The sequence below is a fragment of the Spermophilus citellus genome, assembly GCF_964194105.1.
Source record: "Spermophilus citellus genome assembly, chromosome: 1".
NCBI classification, from domain to species: Eukaryota; Metazoa; Chordata; class Mammalia; order Rodentia; family Sciuridae; genus Spermophilus; species Spermophilus citellus.
Genome location: NC_138182.1, coordinates 149,848,773 through 149,865,671, shown reverse-complemented (window position 1 = coordinate 149,865,671; position 16,899 = coordinate 149,848,773). Strand labels below are relative to the sequence as shown.

The following is a 16,899-nucleotide window of genomic DNA, read 5'->3' as shown; positions in this document are numbered from 1 at the left end:
CAGCTGGGAAGAATACCAATGAAGACAAATGATACATTTTTAAACTGAAGTTTTCATCATTGTCCTTCCCCAAGATTCAACTTTCCACTCCTGTTATGTAGGTTTTTTTCATGCCAATTGTGGTTTGGGGGATTTGGGCTTTCAGAGTTTTAACATTACACTGCTACAAGAAAATATATTAAGTTGGGTATTTTATACAAATCAAAAATTTACTTTCCTGGGTTCTAGAGGCTGGGAAGTCCAAGTTCAAGGCTCTAGCATTTGATGAGGGTTGCTCCTTGCTTCCTACCAGGAACTTCAAATGCTTTATCCGTCAAAGGGAAACAAAGTTGTATCCTCATATTACAGAAACCCAAACAGCAAAAAAAAATAAATTCCCTCTTTCAGGTCCTCTTAATTTTTTTAATTAATCAATACTTATGTTAATTTATTTTGCCCACATTTGTATTGGTACATTATAGTGGTTTACAATGGTGAGATGTGTTGTTGCATATTCATACATACATACAACAAAACAATGTAATTTAGCCAATATCACCTCCTAGCACTCCCCCCTCCCCTCTTCCCACCCCATCCCATGGTTCTTTTTCTTTATTCTATTGTTTTCCTTTTGATTTTCATGATATCCCCCACCCTTCTTTTCCTTTTTCTCTATAGCTACCATAAATGAGAGAAAAACATATGACCTTTGACTTTCTGAGTTTGTTGTGAAGCCCTCTTATGAGGACACCTAATCCCATTCAGAAAAGAGTAACTATTATGGCCTAATAACTTCTTAAAGGCCCTATCTTTTTAAACTGTCACACTGATGGGGCTGGGGATGTGGCTCAAGCGGTAGCGCGCTCGCCTGGCATGCGTGCGGCCCGAGTTCGATCCTCAGCACCACATACAAAGATGTTGTGTCCGCTGATAACTAAAAAATAAATATTAAAAAAATTCTCTCTTTCTTTCTAAACTGTCACACTGGCAAAACCTGAATTTTGGAAAGGACACCATCAAACCATAGCAAGAATTAATAGAAAAATTCTGCAATGTTATAATTATAGGACCAACACACAAAAATTATTTGTTTCAATAAACCAGCAATGAACAATCTAAACAGTGAAATTAAGAAAAAAATTCTATTTGCAGAAGCATCCAAAAGAATAAAATACCGACTAGTAAGTTTAACCAAAGAACTAAAAGACTTAGACCTTGAAAACTATAAAATATTGCTTAAAGAAATTAAAGAATACCCAAATAAAAGAACATTTTATGGTCACATATTGGGATATTTAATATTGTTAAGATGGCAAACCCGCCTACACTGATTCACAGATTCAATGCAACTGCTATCAAATTTCCAATGGCTTTTTTTTCTTTTGACAAAAATGTAGAAGCCAATTCTTAAATTTATGTAAAATTGCAAAGAGACCCAAATAGCCAAAGCAATATTGAAAAGGACAAAGTTGGAAGATTCAAAAAATTAATTTAAAAATTTTCTACAAAGCTATAATGATCAAAACAGTATTGGTATAAAGAGAGACATACAGAAAAATTGTAAGAGAATTTTGAGTCTAGAAATAAACCCACATGTCTATGGCCAACTGATTTCTGACAAAGATGCTAAGACTATGCAATGGGGAAATGATAGTATTTTTAACAAATGCTGGTACAATTGGATATCCATGTGTAAAAAGAATGAAGTTGAATGCCTACACCACACCATATACAATAATGAATTGAAGAAAAATCATTAGACTAAACATAAAAGCTGAAAACTATAAAAATCTTTGTGTGTATGTGGTACTGGGGATCAAACATAACACTTTGTGTTTGCTAGGCAAAGACTCTACCAATGAGCTACACCCCCACCTGAAACCATAAAACTCTTAAAAGAAAACAGAAGTTAGGCTGGCGTTGTGGCTCAGTGGTAGAGCACTCGCCTAGCACATGTGTGGCACTGGGCTTGATCCTCAGCACCACACAAAAATAAATAAATAAAATAAAGGTATTGTGTCCCTCTCAAACAAAAAAATATTTTGTAAAAAAAAAAGAGAGAGAAAGAGAGAAAGGAAGGAAGGAAGGAAGGAAGGAAGGAAGGAAGGAAGGAAGGAAGGAGAGAGAGAGAGAGAGAGAGAAAGAAAGAAAGAAAGAAAGAAAGAAAGAAAGAAAGAAAGAAAGAAAGAAAGAAAGAAAGAAAGAAAGAAGAAAGAAAGAAAGAAATGTTATGCCAGATTCGTGGGACCCCAATAGACCTCCAGGAGCCAAATCCGATGCAAGCACACAAGAGTCTTTATTGCAAGCTTGAACCTGGACTCACAACCATTCCGACGCAGCGGTTCCAGGGAGTGAGTCCCAGTCCTTTGTTCAGTGAGATTTTATAGATTGGAGGGGATACTCTATGCATCACAACATCACACAGAAAATCATTCCATACCGCGGGAAAATCAAACAAGTCTTAACATTGATTAACACATTCAATGGCGGGAACAAGTTGAATAGGGGTGATTGGTTAATACAATAGGGGGATTCATTTGAACTGATTTGTTTAGGCCACGAGGGGTGTATGTGCTAAACTACATGGTTTCCCAACATGTTATCAATCACCATAAACTATATGGGGGTCATCTGGCATTCCAGGTATTTTCCCTGTCTCATGCTGATTGGAGGTTGCTAGGGGGGTTGCTATGGGTCCTCACCTAGCCTAACTGAGTCAGGGACACCTGGCACCACAGACCTCTCCTGTTATTTACAGACAAACAACTCAGCAGGGTGGGTATGTGCTTAGGAGTGCTCTGTGGGTTTTTCTAAGGACAAGGGTCATGCCCCTTCCTTAGGACAGGCCTTGAGGTAGAAGCTGCTGTTATTTATTTATTTTTTTTTTTTTGAATTTTTTTTAATATTTATTTCTTAGTTCTCGGCGGACACAACATCTTTGTTGGTATGTGGTGCTGAGGATTGAACCTGGGCCGCACGCATGCCAGGCGAGCGCGCTACCACCTGAGCCACATCCCCAGCCCTGTTATTTATTTTTAAAAATTGAGTCACATTAGTTTCGAAGGAAGGAAGGAAGGAAGGAAGGAAGGAAGGAAGGAAGGAAGGAAGGAAGGAAGGAAGGAAGGAAGGAAGGAAGGAAACAGAAGTCAATATTCATGATCTTACTGGGTGTGATGGCACAGGCCAATGACTTGGGAGGCTGAGGCAGTAGGATCACAGGTTTGAGGTCAGCCCTAGCAACTTAAGAAGCACTAAGCAACTTAGATCCTGCTTCAAATTTTAAAAATCAAAAGGGTTGGTGATGTATCTCAGTGGTGAAAGGACCCCTGGTTTAAATCCCCATTACCAAAAAAAATTATATTTATATCTATCTCTATATGTATATTTATAATCTTAGATTTGGCAATGGATTGTTAGTTATGACACCAAAACCACAAGTAACAAAAGAAAAAAATAAATTAGACTTCACAAAAACTTGAAAACTTTTGGGCATCAAAAGACACTATCCAAAACTTGAATCTAATGTATGAAATATGATATGTCAAGAGCTTTGTAATGTTTTGAACAACCAATAAAAAAAAGAAAAAAAGTAAAAGGACAGCCCACAGAATAGAAGAAAATATTTCCACCTTACATATTTGAGAAGGGCATAGTATCCACAGTATATAATTAACTCCCACAACTCATAAAAGTATAAAAATCCAATATAAAGATGGGCAAAAAGCACATGAAGCGATGCTCAATATCATTAGTTATCAGAGAAGTGCAAATCAAAATCACAATGAACCAGGCTTAGTTGTGCATGCCTGTAATCCCAGCAGCTTGGAAGGCTGAGACAGGAGGATTTGAAGTTCAAAGCCAGCCTCAGCAATTTAGTGAGGCTCTAAGTAACTTAGTGAAACCCTGACTCAAAATAAAATATAAAAAGAGCTAGGGATGTGGCTCAGTGGTGAAATGCCCCTGGATTCAATCCCTGGTACAAAAAAGAAATCCACAAAAAGATAACATTTCATATCCACTGAAGGACAGCTAGAAACAAAAAGGAAAAAAATTTTGGCAACAATGTGGAGAAATTGAAACCCTCACATGGTTGCTGGTGATACTGTAAAATATTGTACCCACTATGAAAAAAAAGTTAGATGGTTCCTCAAAAAGTTAAACAGAATGACCATAGAGCCTAGCAATTTCACTCTCAATAGAACTGAAAACAGCTATTCAAATACTTGTACTCATAGCAGTATTATTCACAAAAGACAACAGGTGGAAACAACCCAATGTCTAACAACAGATGAATGGGTAAACAAGTTGTAGTAATTATATACAATGGAATAACCTTGAAGGGAATGAAATACTGACAAATGCTACAGTGCAGGTGAATCTTGAAAACATGCTAGAAGAAAGAAGCCAGATACAAAAGGTTACATATCATATGATTACATTTCCAAAAAATATCCAGAGTAGGTAAATCCATAGAGACAGAAAGTAGGTTGCTGTTGCTAAAGACTGGTCAAATTAAGGAACAGGGAGTCATTGCTAATAATTGTAGCCCATAAATTTGTACAATCAAAATTATAGTTGCAGGATTTCATTTTGGAGTTATATGTTTTGGAAGTAGAGGTGGTGGTTGCAATTTACTGTAAATTGTTCATTTTAAATTAGTTTTATTATTACTTTGTGTTTGAAATCTTTGAGCACCTCTCTTTTAGTTATTCATAAAATATATAACAGGTTGTTATGAACTGTAGTCTCCCTGCTTGTTGGGGGCTGCAATCAAGTCAAGATGGTGCCTGGCAGTTTGCCAGGAGGAGTGGTTTGTGAAGCAACGCCACCAAGCCATTAAGATGGTGGGGATTCCTTATTGGCTGATTGCTGTATCTGGATGATGCTAATTGAGTCAAGCTGTGTGTAATCAGTTAGTATATATACCTCTGCTATTCTGCAATAAAGCAGTTCCCGCTTCAACCTTCAAGTTTCTTGTCACCTCCCGGTTATTTTGCCCAGCTGGACTGTGGCACCTGCTGTTTGTAGAACACTAGAATTTATGGAAACATTATTCTGATTTGAGCAGTGCATATTTTATACATGCATTGAAATATCCCACTGCACACCACGCACATGTACAATTATTATAGTAAATAATAAAAATTTAAATCAAGCAAATTTTTAAAATTTTGATGTTGAAGGAGACAGAGATATTGACTATTCTGAAATGATCATTACACACTTACTATACACATATATCAGATTATTACATTGGGGTTAAAGAGTAGCTCAGTGGAAAAGTGCTTAGTATTCACAAGGCCCTGTGATCAATTCCCAGCACAAGTCAGAAAGAAAGAGAGGGAGAAAATGGAAAGAGAGTAGAAAAAAGGGAGAGAGAAAGAAAGAAAAGATTGTAGCCCATAAATTTGTACAATAAAAATTACAATTAATTTTCTGCTATATAAATTTCACTGAAATTAAAATAAGAGACAAGATACCAAGGCAGAACTTAAGTGAATGGATACAGGAAAGAACTGAAACCTTTGAGGAAGGCCCTACAATGAGGTCCCCTAGATTATTTGCTTATTCTCTTTTAGATCTACCCAAAATATTCTTATGTTGCTTTTAGACTCTTAACTACTATTGGTTCTCAGTATACTTCAAGGGGACAAATACAAAGTCCTACCCAAGAGAAAACAGCTTATACATCAAAAGAATCACATGATTTTACTAATTTATGCTTGCAAAAAAATGATAAATATTGTGGAAATGAATTCTATGAGCGCTATACCAAAGATGACAGAATGTAGCTATGAATTTACTGACAAAAAAATGAAATTAATATGTAAACACCGGTGTTTATAACTCACCACAGTTTGCTTGGTCAGTCAGCTCAGCTAAAATTTAGACTCAGTTATAGGCTAAATTCAATGAAGTTTTGAAACTAAAACTTCCCTATGATTTTGAAAGAAAAAACTTCAAAAGTTTGGGAAGGAAAGAATTTTGGTGATGCTGATTATGATTCCAAAAGACACAATCCTGAATGCCATAATTCCAATAATCGAAATCCCAAAAATCAAAATACTCAAAGTCTAATATCTTGAAAATCATAATCCTGAAAGATTGAAATCTCTAATGTTAAAACCATGAAAGCCCAAATCCCAAAAGTACAACTGGCATTTAAAAAACAGGATTGGAAAATTGAATTATAAAGAAGGACAATGATGAAAATTTCAATTCTAAAATGCATCATTTGTCTTCATTGTTATTCTTTCTAGTTGGTGAAATTCCTTGAGTTCTTTAGAAAGATTTTAACCTATAGCTAATAATTATGAAAATCCTCTAGATCTTAGAGACTACTTCTATGCAATTATTCATAATCTATCCCTGTGATACACTTTTTCATATGTCAAATTTTCTTTTTCGTCTTTTGGGTTTTGCTTGCTTTACTTTCTTTCTTTCTCTCTCTCATTTTTTTTAACTTTTTAGGTTTTTTTCCCACTATTTTGAATTGCCAGCCTTTTTATTTTTTAACGGTGTATTATGCGTATTTCATCTTTACATCATTTGCAATACTGGAAGAATAGATTATAGAAAGACATTCAGAGCATTCTAATTGATTTATACATTTTTACAAATTTGACTCCATATGGGTATATTAGCACAGTGTTCATTTTGTGTGTAGTGTTGTGCATATATGTACAGTTACTGAAACTTCCTCAATAAGAGAGGTGTATATATACCACATTTTGTTTATCTGTTCATCTGCTGAAGGACATCTAGATTAGCTCCATAGGTTAGCTATTGTGAGTTGAGCTGCTATAAACATTGATGTGGCTGCATCACTGCAGTATGCTAATTTTAAGTTCTTTGGGTATAGACCATGGAGCAGGATAGCCAGGTCAAATGGTTGTTCCATTCCAAGTTTTCTAAAGAATCTCTATACAACTTTCCATAATGGTTGTACCAATTTTCTGTCCCACCAGCAATGTATGAGTGTACCTTTCTCTTCATATCCTCGCCAAAATTTATTGTTATTTATATTCTTGATAATTGACATTCTGGCTGGAGATGGAATCTCAGTGTAGTTTTAATTTGTGCATTTCTCTAATTGCTAGAAATGTTGAACATTTGCTCATATATTTGTTGATCAATGGTATTTCTTCTTCTGTGAAGTGTTTATTTGGTTTCTTAGCCCATTTATTGATTGGGTTATTTGGTTTTTGATGTTAAGTTTTTTTAAGTTCTTTATATATCCTGGAGATTAGTGCTCTATCTGAGGTGCTTATGGTAATGATTTTCTCCCATTCTGTAGGCTATCTCTTCATGTTCTTGTTTCCTCTCCTGAGAAGAAACTTTTTAGGTTGAATCCATCACATTTATCGATTCTTGATTTTACTTCTTGTGCTTTAGGAATTTTGTTAAGGAAGTCAGATCCTAGGCAGACAAGGGGAAGATTTGGGCCTACTTTTTCTTCTATTGGGTGCAAGGTCTCTGTTCTAGTGCCAAAGTCTTTGATCTACTTTGAGTTGAGTTTTGTGCAGGATGATAGATAGGGGTTTGATTTCATTTTGTTACGTGTAGCTGTCCAATTTTCCCAGCACCATTTGAAGAGGCTATCTTTTCTTCAGTGAATGTTTTTGGTACATTTGTCTAGGATGAAATAACTTTATGTATATGGATTTGTCCCTGCGGCTTCTACCATTGGTCTATGTGTCTGTTTTGGTGCCAATCCCATGCTGTTTTACACACACACTCTCTCTCTCTCTCTCTCTCTCTCTCTCTCTCTCTCTCTCTCTCTCTCTCTTTCTCTCTCTCTCTCTCTCTCTCTCTCTCCTTTATTTATTTATTTATTTATTCATTTGTTTATTTATTTATTTTTATGTGGTGCTGAGGATTAAACCCAGGGCCTTGCATGTGCTAGGTGAGCACTCTAACAATGAGCCACAAATCCAGCCCCTACCATGCTGTTTTTGTTACTGTGGCTCTGTAGTATAATTTACGGTCTGATATTGTGATGCCTTCTACTTCATTCTTCTTGCTAAGGATTGCTTTAGCTATTCTGGGTCTCTTATTTTTCCAAATAAATTTCATGATTGCTTTTTCTAGTTCTACAAGGAGCATCATTGGGATTTTAATAGAAATTGCATTAAATCTGAATATCACTTTGGGTAGTATGGTCATTTTAACAATATTAATTCTGCCTATCCAGGAGTACGGGAAGTCTTTCCATCTTCTAAGATCTTCTTCAATTTCTTTCCTTAGTGTTCTGTAGTTTACATTGTAGAGATCTTTTGCCTCTTTTGTTAGATTAATTCCCAAGTATTTTTTGAGACTCTTTTGAATGAGTTGTTTTCCTAATTTCTCTTCAGTAGATCCTAAAATGTGCTCGCATTTTTTTAACCTGTACAGAAAGTAAATGTAACTTTGAAAATTACTGTGGATTATGTGAAGTTAATCAAATGATAACTCTAATCACAGTATATGTTACTGATGTTGTCATCCTTACTGGAAGAATGCAATTTAGTCCTTCATACCTGGTATGCACCTTATTCACCTGGAAATATTTTTCTCTATAACAGCTTACAAAGGCCATTAAAAGCAGACTTTAGTACCAACAGCATGACTCTATGATCTTGTCTCAGGACTGCATTAATTTGTCTATTCCCTAATATAATCTACAATGATCATAATTTCTCTAACATTTCATAAAACATCATGTTCTGAAGACAACAACTCTTGTCTTGTTTAATGGGATATATATGCAATGTGGCTACTGTAGTACAGACAAGAGTTTATGTGCTAGGCATACCAATGTGGAGATATCCTCAGCAAGCTGACCTACTTACTACTACCCCTGAGTACCTCATCTTCCATCAGTAGAACCTAATTCTGAGTTCCAACATGGCACCTCTCCTTTGGGGAATCAGCTAGCCTCCTAGTGGCAGGTTGATTTTATTGGATCCCTTTCACTATGAATAGAGTAGCAATTTAATCTCACTGGAACAGACATCTATTCTAGATATGGATTTGATTTCCTTGCCTGTAATGCTTCTGATAAGCATCATCATCTATGTACCTACATAATTCCTCAGATACATTAAGATAGTTTGCCAAACATTGCTTCTGATCAAAGAATTTGTTGAGTGGTGAAAGAAAACAAAAGGCGACAATAAACTTGTCCATGTAACTGACTGGTCTCAGGTACATTCCATCACCTACAAGCAGTTGCCCAACTCATTTTCAAAGCCAGTTCATAAACTACTCTAAAAATATGGGTAGCTATCTCACAGAATTCACTATGTGCTTTGATTTAGCGGCATTTCTCTCATCCATTCAACAATGACCCCAGCAAGTGAAATTTGAAAGTTTACCTAATAATTTTGGATTTTTTATGCTAGAAAAACAAGAGGCAAATGAGACAGCAGCTCTATTAGAGTGGGAGTGATTAACACTGACTACCAGGGAGAAAGGATTTCTGCTAAACACAGGTATAACAAGGGCTATTTCCTGAGGTGAGAGTTTCTAGGGTATCTACTAGTATTTCCATGTCCAATAGTAAAAGATAACAAAAAAATACAACCATCAACCAGGGGCAGAACAACTGAGTATTCAGACCTCTTTGGATTAAGGTCTATAGTATACCACTAGATAAAGTCATAACTAAGGATAGATTAAGTTGTAGTTAAAGGAAACAAGAAATGGAAAGTAGAAGAAGAAAGTTTAAATATCAATTGGCAGGTTCATATGTAAGGGAGTGTGTATGTGTGTAGGCTGATTTGTTCTCTCTCTTCATATGTATGTATATTAAATCTGAATATCACTTTGGTTAGCATGGTCATTTTAACAATATTAATATATCAATGGTTGTTGGTAACTAACATTCAAATGAGATTGTGACTGAATATGAGGTAAAACTACAGTGTCCACAGATGGATGCCCAAGTGTTGAAAGATAACATATGTGAGTAGTTATACATTCTTAGGCAAAAACAAATTTTGATATTTGACAGAAGTTCAAATATTATAAAATGGTATGTATGGATGCTGAGTAGCCATGCAGGGGACTATGCCAGTTATAAAGCCACTGCCAAAGCTTCACTCGTTGATGTGCCTTTTATGATGCAGGAATGACTTTATCTCCCAGACTCACATTAGGATATGCCAATAGGAGCACTAGAAGGAGATCATAAGCCAGGAAGAAAGGAAAATATATCTACTTCTTCATGATTTCCTATTTTTCCTGTCAAAATAATTCCCACAATGTTTCTTTATCCTAACGCTTGGTTTTGCTTTGTAGGTTTCCACCATGCGGTCAGCGCAATGGTTTCATTAATGAGGTTCTTGGCATAAAAGTTAGCTAGCGAGATTGAAATAAAACACACAGACTCAGTTACCTTATTCTATGACCAGGTCCGAGACGGCTCCCCTCTCTGGTTCCCATCTCTAACCGCCCGGTAGGGCAGCAAGGATTACTCAGATCTAGCAGGAGAGAGAGAGAGAGAGAGCACTCCAGGGAGTAGCCTTTTATTGGGGAATAAGAAATTCAGGGGAGAATTCCATCCAATGAAGGTTGAGGGGGGCCACACTCCAAGGTCAGGGTCAGTGATTGGGTCCCCGGGGTCAGTGGTCAGTCACACCCCCACACGGACAGTTTCTCTCATCAGGAGAGGGCCGGGAAAGTTCCAACACAGCCAGAACGCCTCAGACCCAAACTGGGAGTCGCCCAGTCACATGTGAGAATGGCTCCCCACAGTAGGTTTTATTTTCACACTCTCAGAACCATTACAATCTTGACCTTCAGAGGGAAAAAAACACTAATTAACCAACATCTGTTTCTCATTAGTCTGGGACCAGAAACTCTTCTCCAAACTCTTAGGGAATCCAGAACCAACCACATAGCATCCAGCCCACGTTCCAGCTTTTCAAACCTCTCTGCTTCCTCTGAGCTCTGGAGGTACCATAAGAAGGTAGGTCAGCCTTCACAGATGTTCAGGTGAACCCTTCAGGTTTCCTTGTGAAATATGAATGCTAGCTGATCAGTGTCAACTCCTCACATGTTTAAGCTACAAGAATCCATGTTTCAATAACTTAACATACGGCGGGCACAGTGGCACACACTTGTAATCCCAGTAACTCAGGAAGCTAAGACAGGAGGATTGCAAATTAAAAGGCCAATCTCAGCAATTTAATAAAGTTCTAAGCAATTTAGAGAGATCCTGCTTCCAAATAAAAAAATAAAAATAAAAATGGGGGAGAATATAGCTCAGTGATAAACTGTCCCTGAGTTCAATACCCAGTATAAAAAAAAAACCTGAAATACCTCACAGTACCCACAGCAAATTTTATATACGTATGGGACTTTTAAAATGTTTCATAGAACTGGGCACAATGGCAAACACCTATAATTCCAGCAACTTGGGGAGGCCAAAAATAAGGGGTTTGAGATGTTCCTTAGTATTGATTTTGTTCCAGATCAGGAGGATCCCTGATTTGGGGCCATTCTGAGGAACTTAAGAACGATCCTGTCTCAAAATAAAATAAAACAGATGAGGAGTAGTAGAGAACTCCTAGATTCAATCTCCAACACCAACACCATCAACAACAAAGCTTTATAGATATTGATTCATTTGATGTTTTCTTCTTGAATTAATTCAATAAGGTTTTATTGAGCAACTGCTATTTATAAAATCAAAGGTACACATACTGGTAATACATATATGACCAAGACATGAGCCTCATGGAGATGACTTTTAAACAGTAGGAGTGTATTTTCATTTCTTAAAGGAGGATTCATAATGTCTAAAATAAAATATGCCAAAATGTTAAGTTTTATTCAAGAATAATTAGGGAGATTCAATTTCTACCATCTGGAAAGTTTCCATTAAAGATATCCATATTTATTAACTTGAATCATTTAACATCACTTTAAAATAGAGGGTATATAATGGGAATAGGACAATGCCCAACACTTAGTACTTAACAACAGAGAGGCATTCCTGAGAAGATTTTAAAAGTAGAGTGAATTTAGTTCAAGGATGTTATAAACAATCAACAATGATAATAAAAGCAATGCATTGCTCAATCATGAGGTTTTAGATTGCATATTCAAAGTCCCTGTGGGGTAGGGCAGATGTTATTTAATGTTATTTAATGAAGAGGACACAGACATTCACAAAGGATAAGTGAACTACTGATGCTACCCAGTCAGGAGACAGCACACTGAAGACCCTGGCTCTTCAGTGCTGGCTGTCAATCCTGCAATGGCCCAGCCCTTTCCTTAGTGCCCCCATTACCTCCCGGTTCCTCAGGCTGTAAATGAGGGGATTGAGCATAGGAGTAAGGACTGTGTAGAATATAGAGACCACTTTGTCATGGCTAGGGACCCTGTGTCTCTTTGGCCTCAGATAGATGAACATGGCTGCCCCATAGAAAAGAGAGACTGCTGTCAGATGGGAAGAACAGGTGGCCAGGGCCTTTTTACGGGCCTGAACAGAGCACATATGGAGCACAGCCCCCAGGATGCGAGCATAGGAGGCCACAATGATGGAGAAGGGAAGCAATAGCATGAAGACACAGCAAGCAAAGAGTAGAGTGTCAAAAAGGGAAGTGTCTGCACAGGCTAGTTTCAATAAAGTTGGCACCTCACAGAAGAAGTGATCCAAAGTCCTTGAGCCACAGTAAGGTAAGTTCATGGCTGCCACCATCTGAATCATCCCATCCAGTATTCCAAAAGCCCAGGAACTCCCAGCAATCTGGAGACAGACCCTCTGACTCATGAGGACAGGATAATGAAGTGGGTGGCTAATGGCCACATAGCGGTCATAAGCCATGAGTCCAAGCAAGAGCCCCTCTGACCCCACAAGAGACACAAAAAATCCAATTTGTATACCACATCCCACAAAAGAGATGGACTTCCTCCCAGACAGGAAGTTGACTGCCATCTTTGGTACAATGTTACAGACCAACATGAGGTCCATGAGGGAGAGCTGACTGAGGAAGAAGTACATGGGTGTATGAAGTCGAGGATCTATGTAGATGAGGGAGATGAGGAGAACGTTCCCACAGAGGGCGACCATGAAGACCATCATGACTGCAGAGAAGAGGACAAGGTCAGTCTGGCTGTGGGAGAAGATGCCCAAGAGGATGAATCCATCTATGGATGATTGGTTCAACCATATTCCCATGGTTAAGTTACTCACAGTTACCTACAAATGTGGACAGAGAAATTCTGAGCTTGAGTTACACATCTTCATCTCTGAATTCTTCCTCATTCAGATAAGTCTTCTGTAATTCATCAGACTTCAACAACACTGCTTTGGGACATACAATAGAATGTTCTTTGATACTTCCTTGACACAGATGAAAGGATCTTGCCAGTACATAGGATTAGATATTGTGTTCATATTTGTATGTTCTTATACCCAAAAGACTAGAAACTGAAGTTTTTGTGTCACAAAACTATTGGTCAATCCTCTTTCAGCAGATAATATCTTGGCTTTGCCATAAGATACTGACTTTTTAATTGGCATCACATGGACTTGGTAAATTATATATGGACTATGAGAAAGATAACTTAGATATGCTATTAAAGGAAGAATAAGGGTTTTGAGATGTTCCTTAGTACTGTTTTTGTTCCAGATCAAAATGTCGGAACCATTTTTTTTCACTAGCAGGTTTTATTGGTTTGTAATGATTATGTTTCCACTTGATCTTATTCAAAAGGCTAAGAGGCAATGAATTTTTATGTCTGAAAGGACCATGTGTTCAAATCTCTGACAACTTGTGTGGGGCATTTGGAGGGGGAAATGATTTGGAGGCAAGTTCTACAGGATGTTATCTACTCTAAAGAATATGCAACATTGTTTGCAAATTCAGGCATATACAGGAGGAGAAGAAAACACACATAATCAACACAATTCCTATTGTAATTTGTGTTCAATAAGAAAGCTCATAAAATATAACTCAAATATCTACCCCTATTTACCACATCTTAGTTTTAGGACTATCATATCTAAAATTGTCTCTTTCAGTCTGGAAAGCTTCCTTCAATCCTTTTGTTGTTTTTTTAATTTTTATTTATTTTTTTTAGTCATACATGATGGTAGAATGCATTTTGATATATAGTACATACATGGAATGTACATACATCAATCATATCGTCTATTCAATTCTGCTGTCCTTCCTATCCTCCCTACTCCTCCCCTCCTCTCCCATCCTTTCTCTCTATCCAATATAATGTGACACACTTTTTTTTCTTTTTCTCATTATAACATCATATATGTATTTTGTATAAGAATGAGGTGGAATCATTTTTTATTCCAATATTTCTTTTATTCATAGATCCAAACTATATTTTTAAAAAAACTCTCGTTTGAGATTCAGCATTTCTTTGAATTTAATTAGCTCTATCCTCACTGCAACTATCTAATCGAAGACACCATTCTCCCACAACTGGCTTATTTTATCTTCCTCACTGATCTCCCAACCTCTCTCTTTGAATATGATTTTGCTAACATAAATTATATGATATAAATTTTCTTGGGAAAGTATGTCAATGACTTCCCAAATTACGTCAAATAAAATTCAAATCTTTGTAGTGCCAAGCAAGGTATTCGATTGCATGTGCACATGTACATATGCATACACACACACATACACACACACACACTTGTACCCCATTACCTCTTAGTTTATTGCAAGATATCCTGTTCTTCTTTGGAGGTTACTGGAGATTGAACTCAGGAGCACTCGACCACTGAGCCACATCCTCAGCCCTATTTTGTACTTTATTTAGAAACAGGGTATCACTAAGTTGCTTGGTGCCTCACTTTCCTGAGGCTGGCTTTGAACTGTTAATCCTCCTGCCTTATCCTCCTGAGCAGGTGGGAGACACTGCATCTGGCAAGACATCCTTTCTTTTTTTTATTGATTTTATTTTTTTAAATACGTAACAGTGGAATGCATTACAATTCTTATTATACATTTAGAGCAAAATTTTTCATATCTTTGTATATAAAGTAAAGACATCCTTTCTTGACCTGAATGTAGTAGGAGTTCATTATTACATTCCTTTTGATAAAGAATAATTAGTGATAATACAGGAAATACCCTCAGGTTATAAGAAGGTTCTCCACAAAGAATGAAATTACACCTCTGACATATTTGTAAGCTGGTTTATTCATGTCTACCTTACCTCACTGCAAAGATGAAGTGATGCAATTACACAGGACACAAGGCTGTCTGTGCAAAGATCCAGAGTAATTTCCTAAATGAGGATGGAACAAACTAGATCAATGACCAGGGAATTAGCCATAGGGCCTGTTTCCCTATAGAACAGAGCATGTACTTGACTTATGCTCAAAAGGATGTGCCCAAGTGTCCTTCCAAACAATAACACCCAGATATGCTACTGGTAGGAGCAAATCATTGTTTCCACAGCCTTAAAGCACCATCTTAGCCATACTGACCTCAGTCTCAATCAACCAACACAACAACCCAGGTTTTCCCTATCCCTCACAGCAGAAGTTACTCTTCTGTGCTGAAGATGTGTCCAACAGGACACAGAGGCACTCGGCTGTGTGCACCTTCAAGGACATGCTCTCCCACTGCTTTTTCCCACCCACTGTCTTATATGAGAATACCATGTATTTGATGAAGGACATTTCTTGCTCCATCCTGGGTGGCTCTCTTGAGCTCCTATGGTCACATTCATTGTGTGTTCAACGCCTCTCCTTGTGTGTCCAATGGGGTTGCCCTCCCTAAAGTGGAAAAGTGGAGCTCTTTTTCTACCCTGAAGAAATACCTATCCTCACCTCCTTCTCAGCTCAGTTAATAGTGTATCTGTCCAGGTGCCCCAGTCATATCACGTAGGTTATCCTTGACTCCTCTGTTTCTCAAGCACACATCCCAACTATCAAAAACCACTGCTGGGGTTGGGGTTATGGCTCCGTGGTAGAGCGCTTGCCTAGCTTGTACTAGGTACTGAGTTTGATCTTCAGCACCACATAAAAAATAAACCAAAAAAAAAATAAAGTTAAAGAAAAAAAAAACATTGCTGGCTCTTCTTCCAACATATACCCACCCCAGAACACTTCTCTCTCCTGCCTACTCCTACCTAGCTATGCCATCATCTTTGCTCCCTGGATAATGGAAATGTCCCATGACTGGACTTGCCTCCCAATTCCTCACCCCCACCCCAGTCTGCTGACTCACAACACTAGAGTGAACTATGTCTATTAGAATAAAAGCCAAAATTATGCCTGAATAAATGTAAGATTTTCATCAGTGGGCCCTTTCACACCACCCAGACCTCTTTTCCTTCTGCTTTCCCCAGAATTCCCTGGCTCCAATCTCACCAGCTTCCCTGAATTTGCTCCACACTATAGGAAGACACCAGCCTTGGGCACCTTGGCACTTGCTCTTGGCTCCTCACAGAAGGCTCTTTCTAGATATGCTCTGCCTTGTTCACTTATCTCCTCTTTACCTTCTCAGCAAAGCCATCCCTCAATGCCCTATTTAGAATTGAAAACCTTCTTCCATCCCTGATCACTTTCTAGCCTTCATTTTCCCAAAGAATGCAAGACCAATAAGGCACACTGCTTTTTATTAGTATGGATTTTTTTGTTTTCTGCCTTCCCGACTAGAACCTATACCTCCTGGTGACACTTTTGCTCAGTGTGATCTTGGTTCCTAAAATAGTGCCTTGTATATACTATATTATCAGTAAATAATTGTTGAATAAATAATAATAAGATTGTGGAAACAAATCAAATTTCCTCCAGCATCTCACATGCTATTTTTTTTCTATCTAGCCTTTCTGGTAGGTGCTCAGTTGCATTTTTCTTTCTAGAAGTAACAACATAAAATATGCCACCTATAGTATTCTTCTGGGGATGGGAAGACTTTATGCCCCATATCATCCCTCTCCTTCCTGCCC

The 16,899-nt window shown here is 37.6% G+C and overlaps 1 protein-coding gene across 1 annotated transcript; it reads right to left on the bottom strand.

Moving 5' to 3' along the window:
- Window positions 1–12,199: 12,199 nt before the first annotated feature.
- On the bottom strand, window positions 12,200–13,147 carry LOC308647530 (olfactory receptor 2V1; the record flags this gene model as incomplete). The annotated part of the gene is made up of 1 exon (XM_081291703.1): window positions 12,200–13,147. The coding sequence occupies one exon, from the start codon at window positions 13,145–13,147 to the stop codon at window positions 12,200–12,202; it is 948 nt and encodes a 315-aa protein (XP_081147829.1).
- Window positions 13,148–16,899: the final 3,752 nt, after the last annotated feature.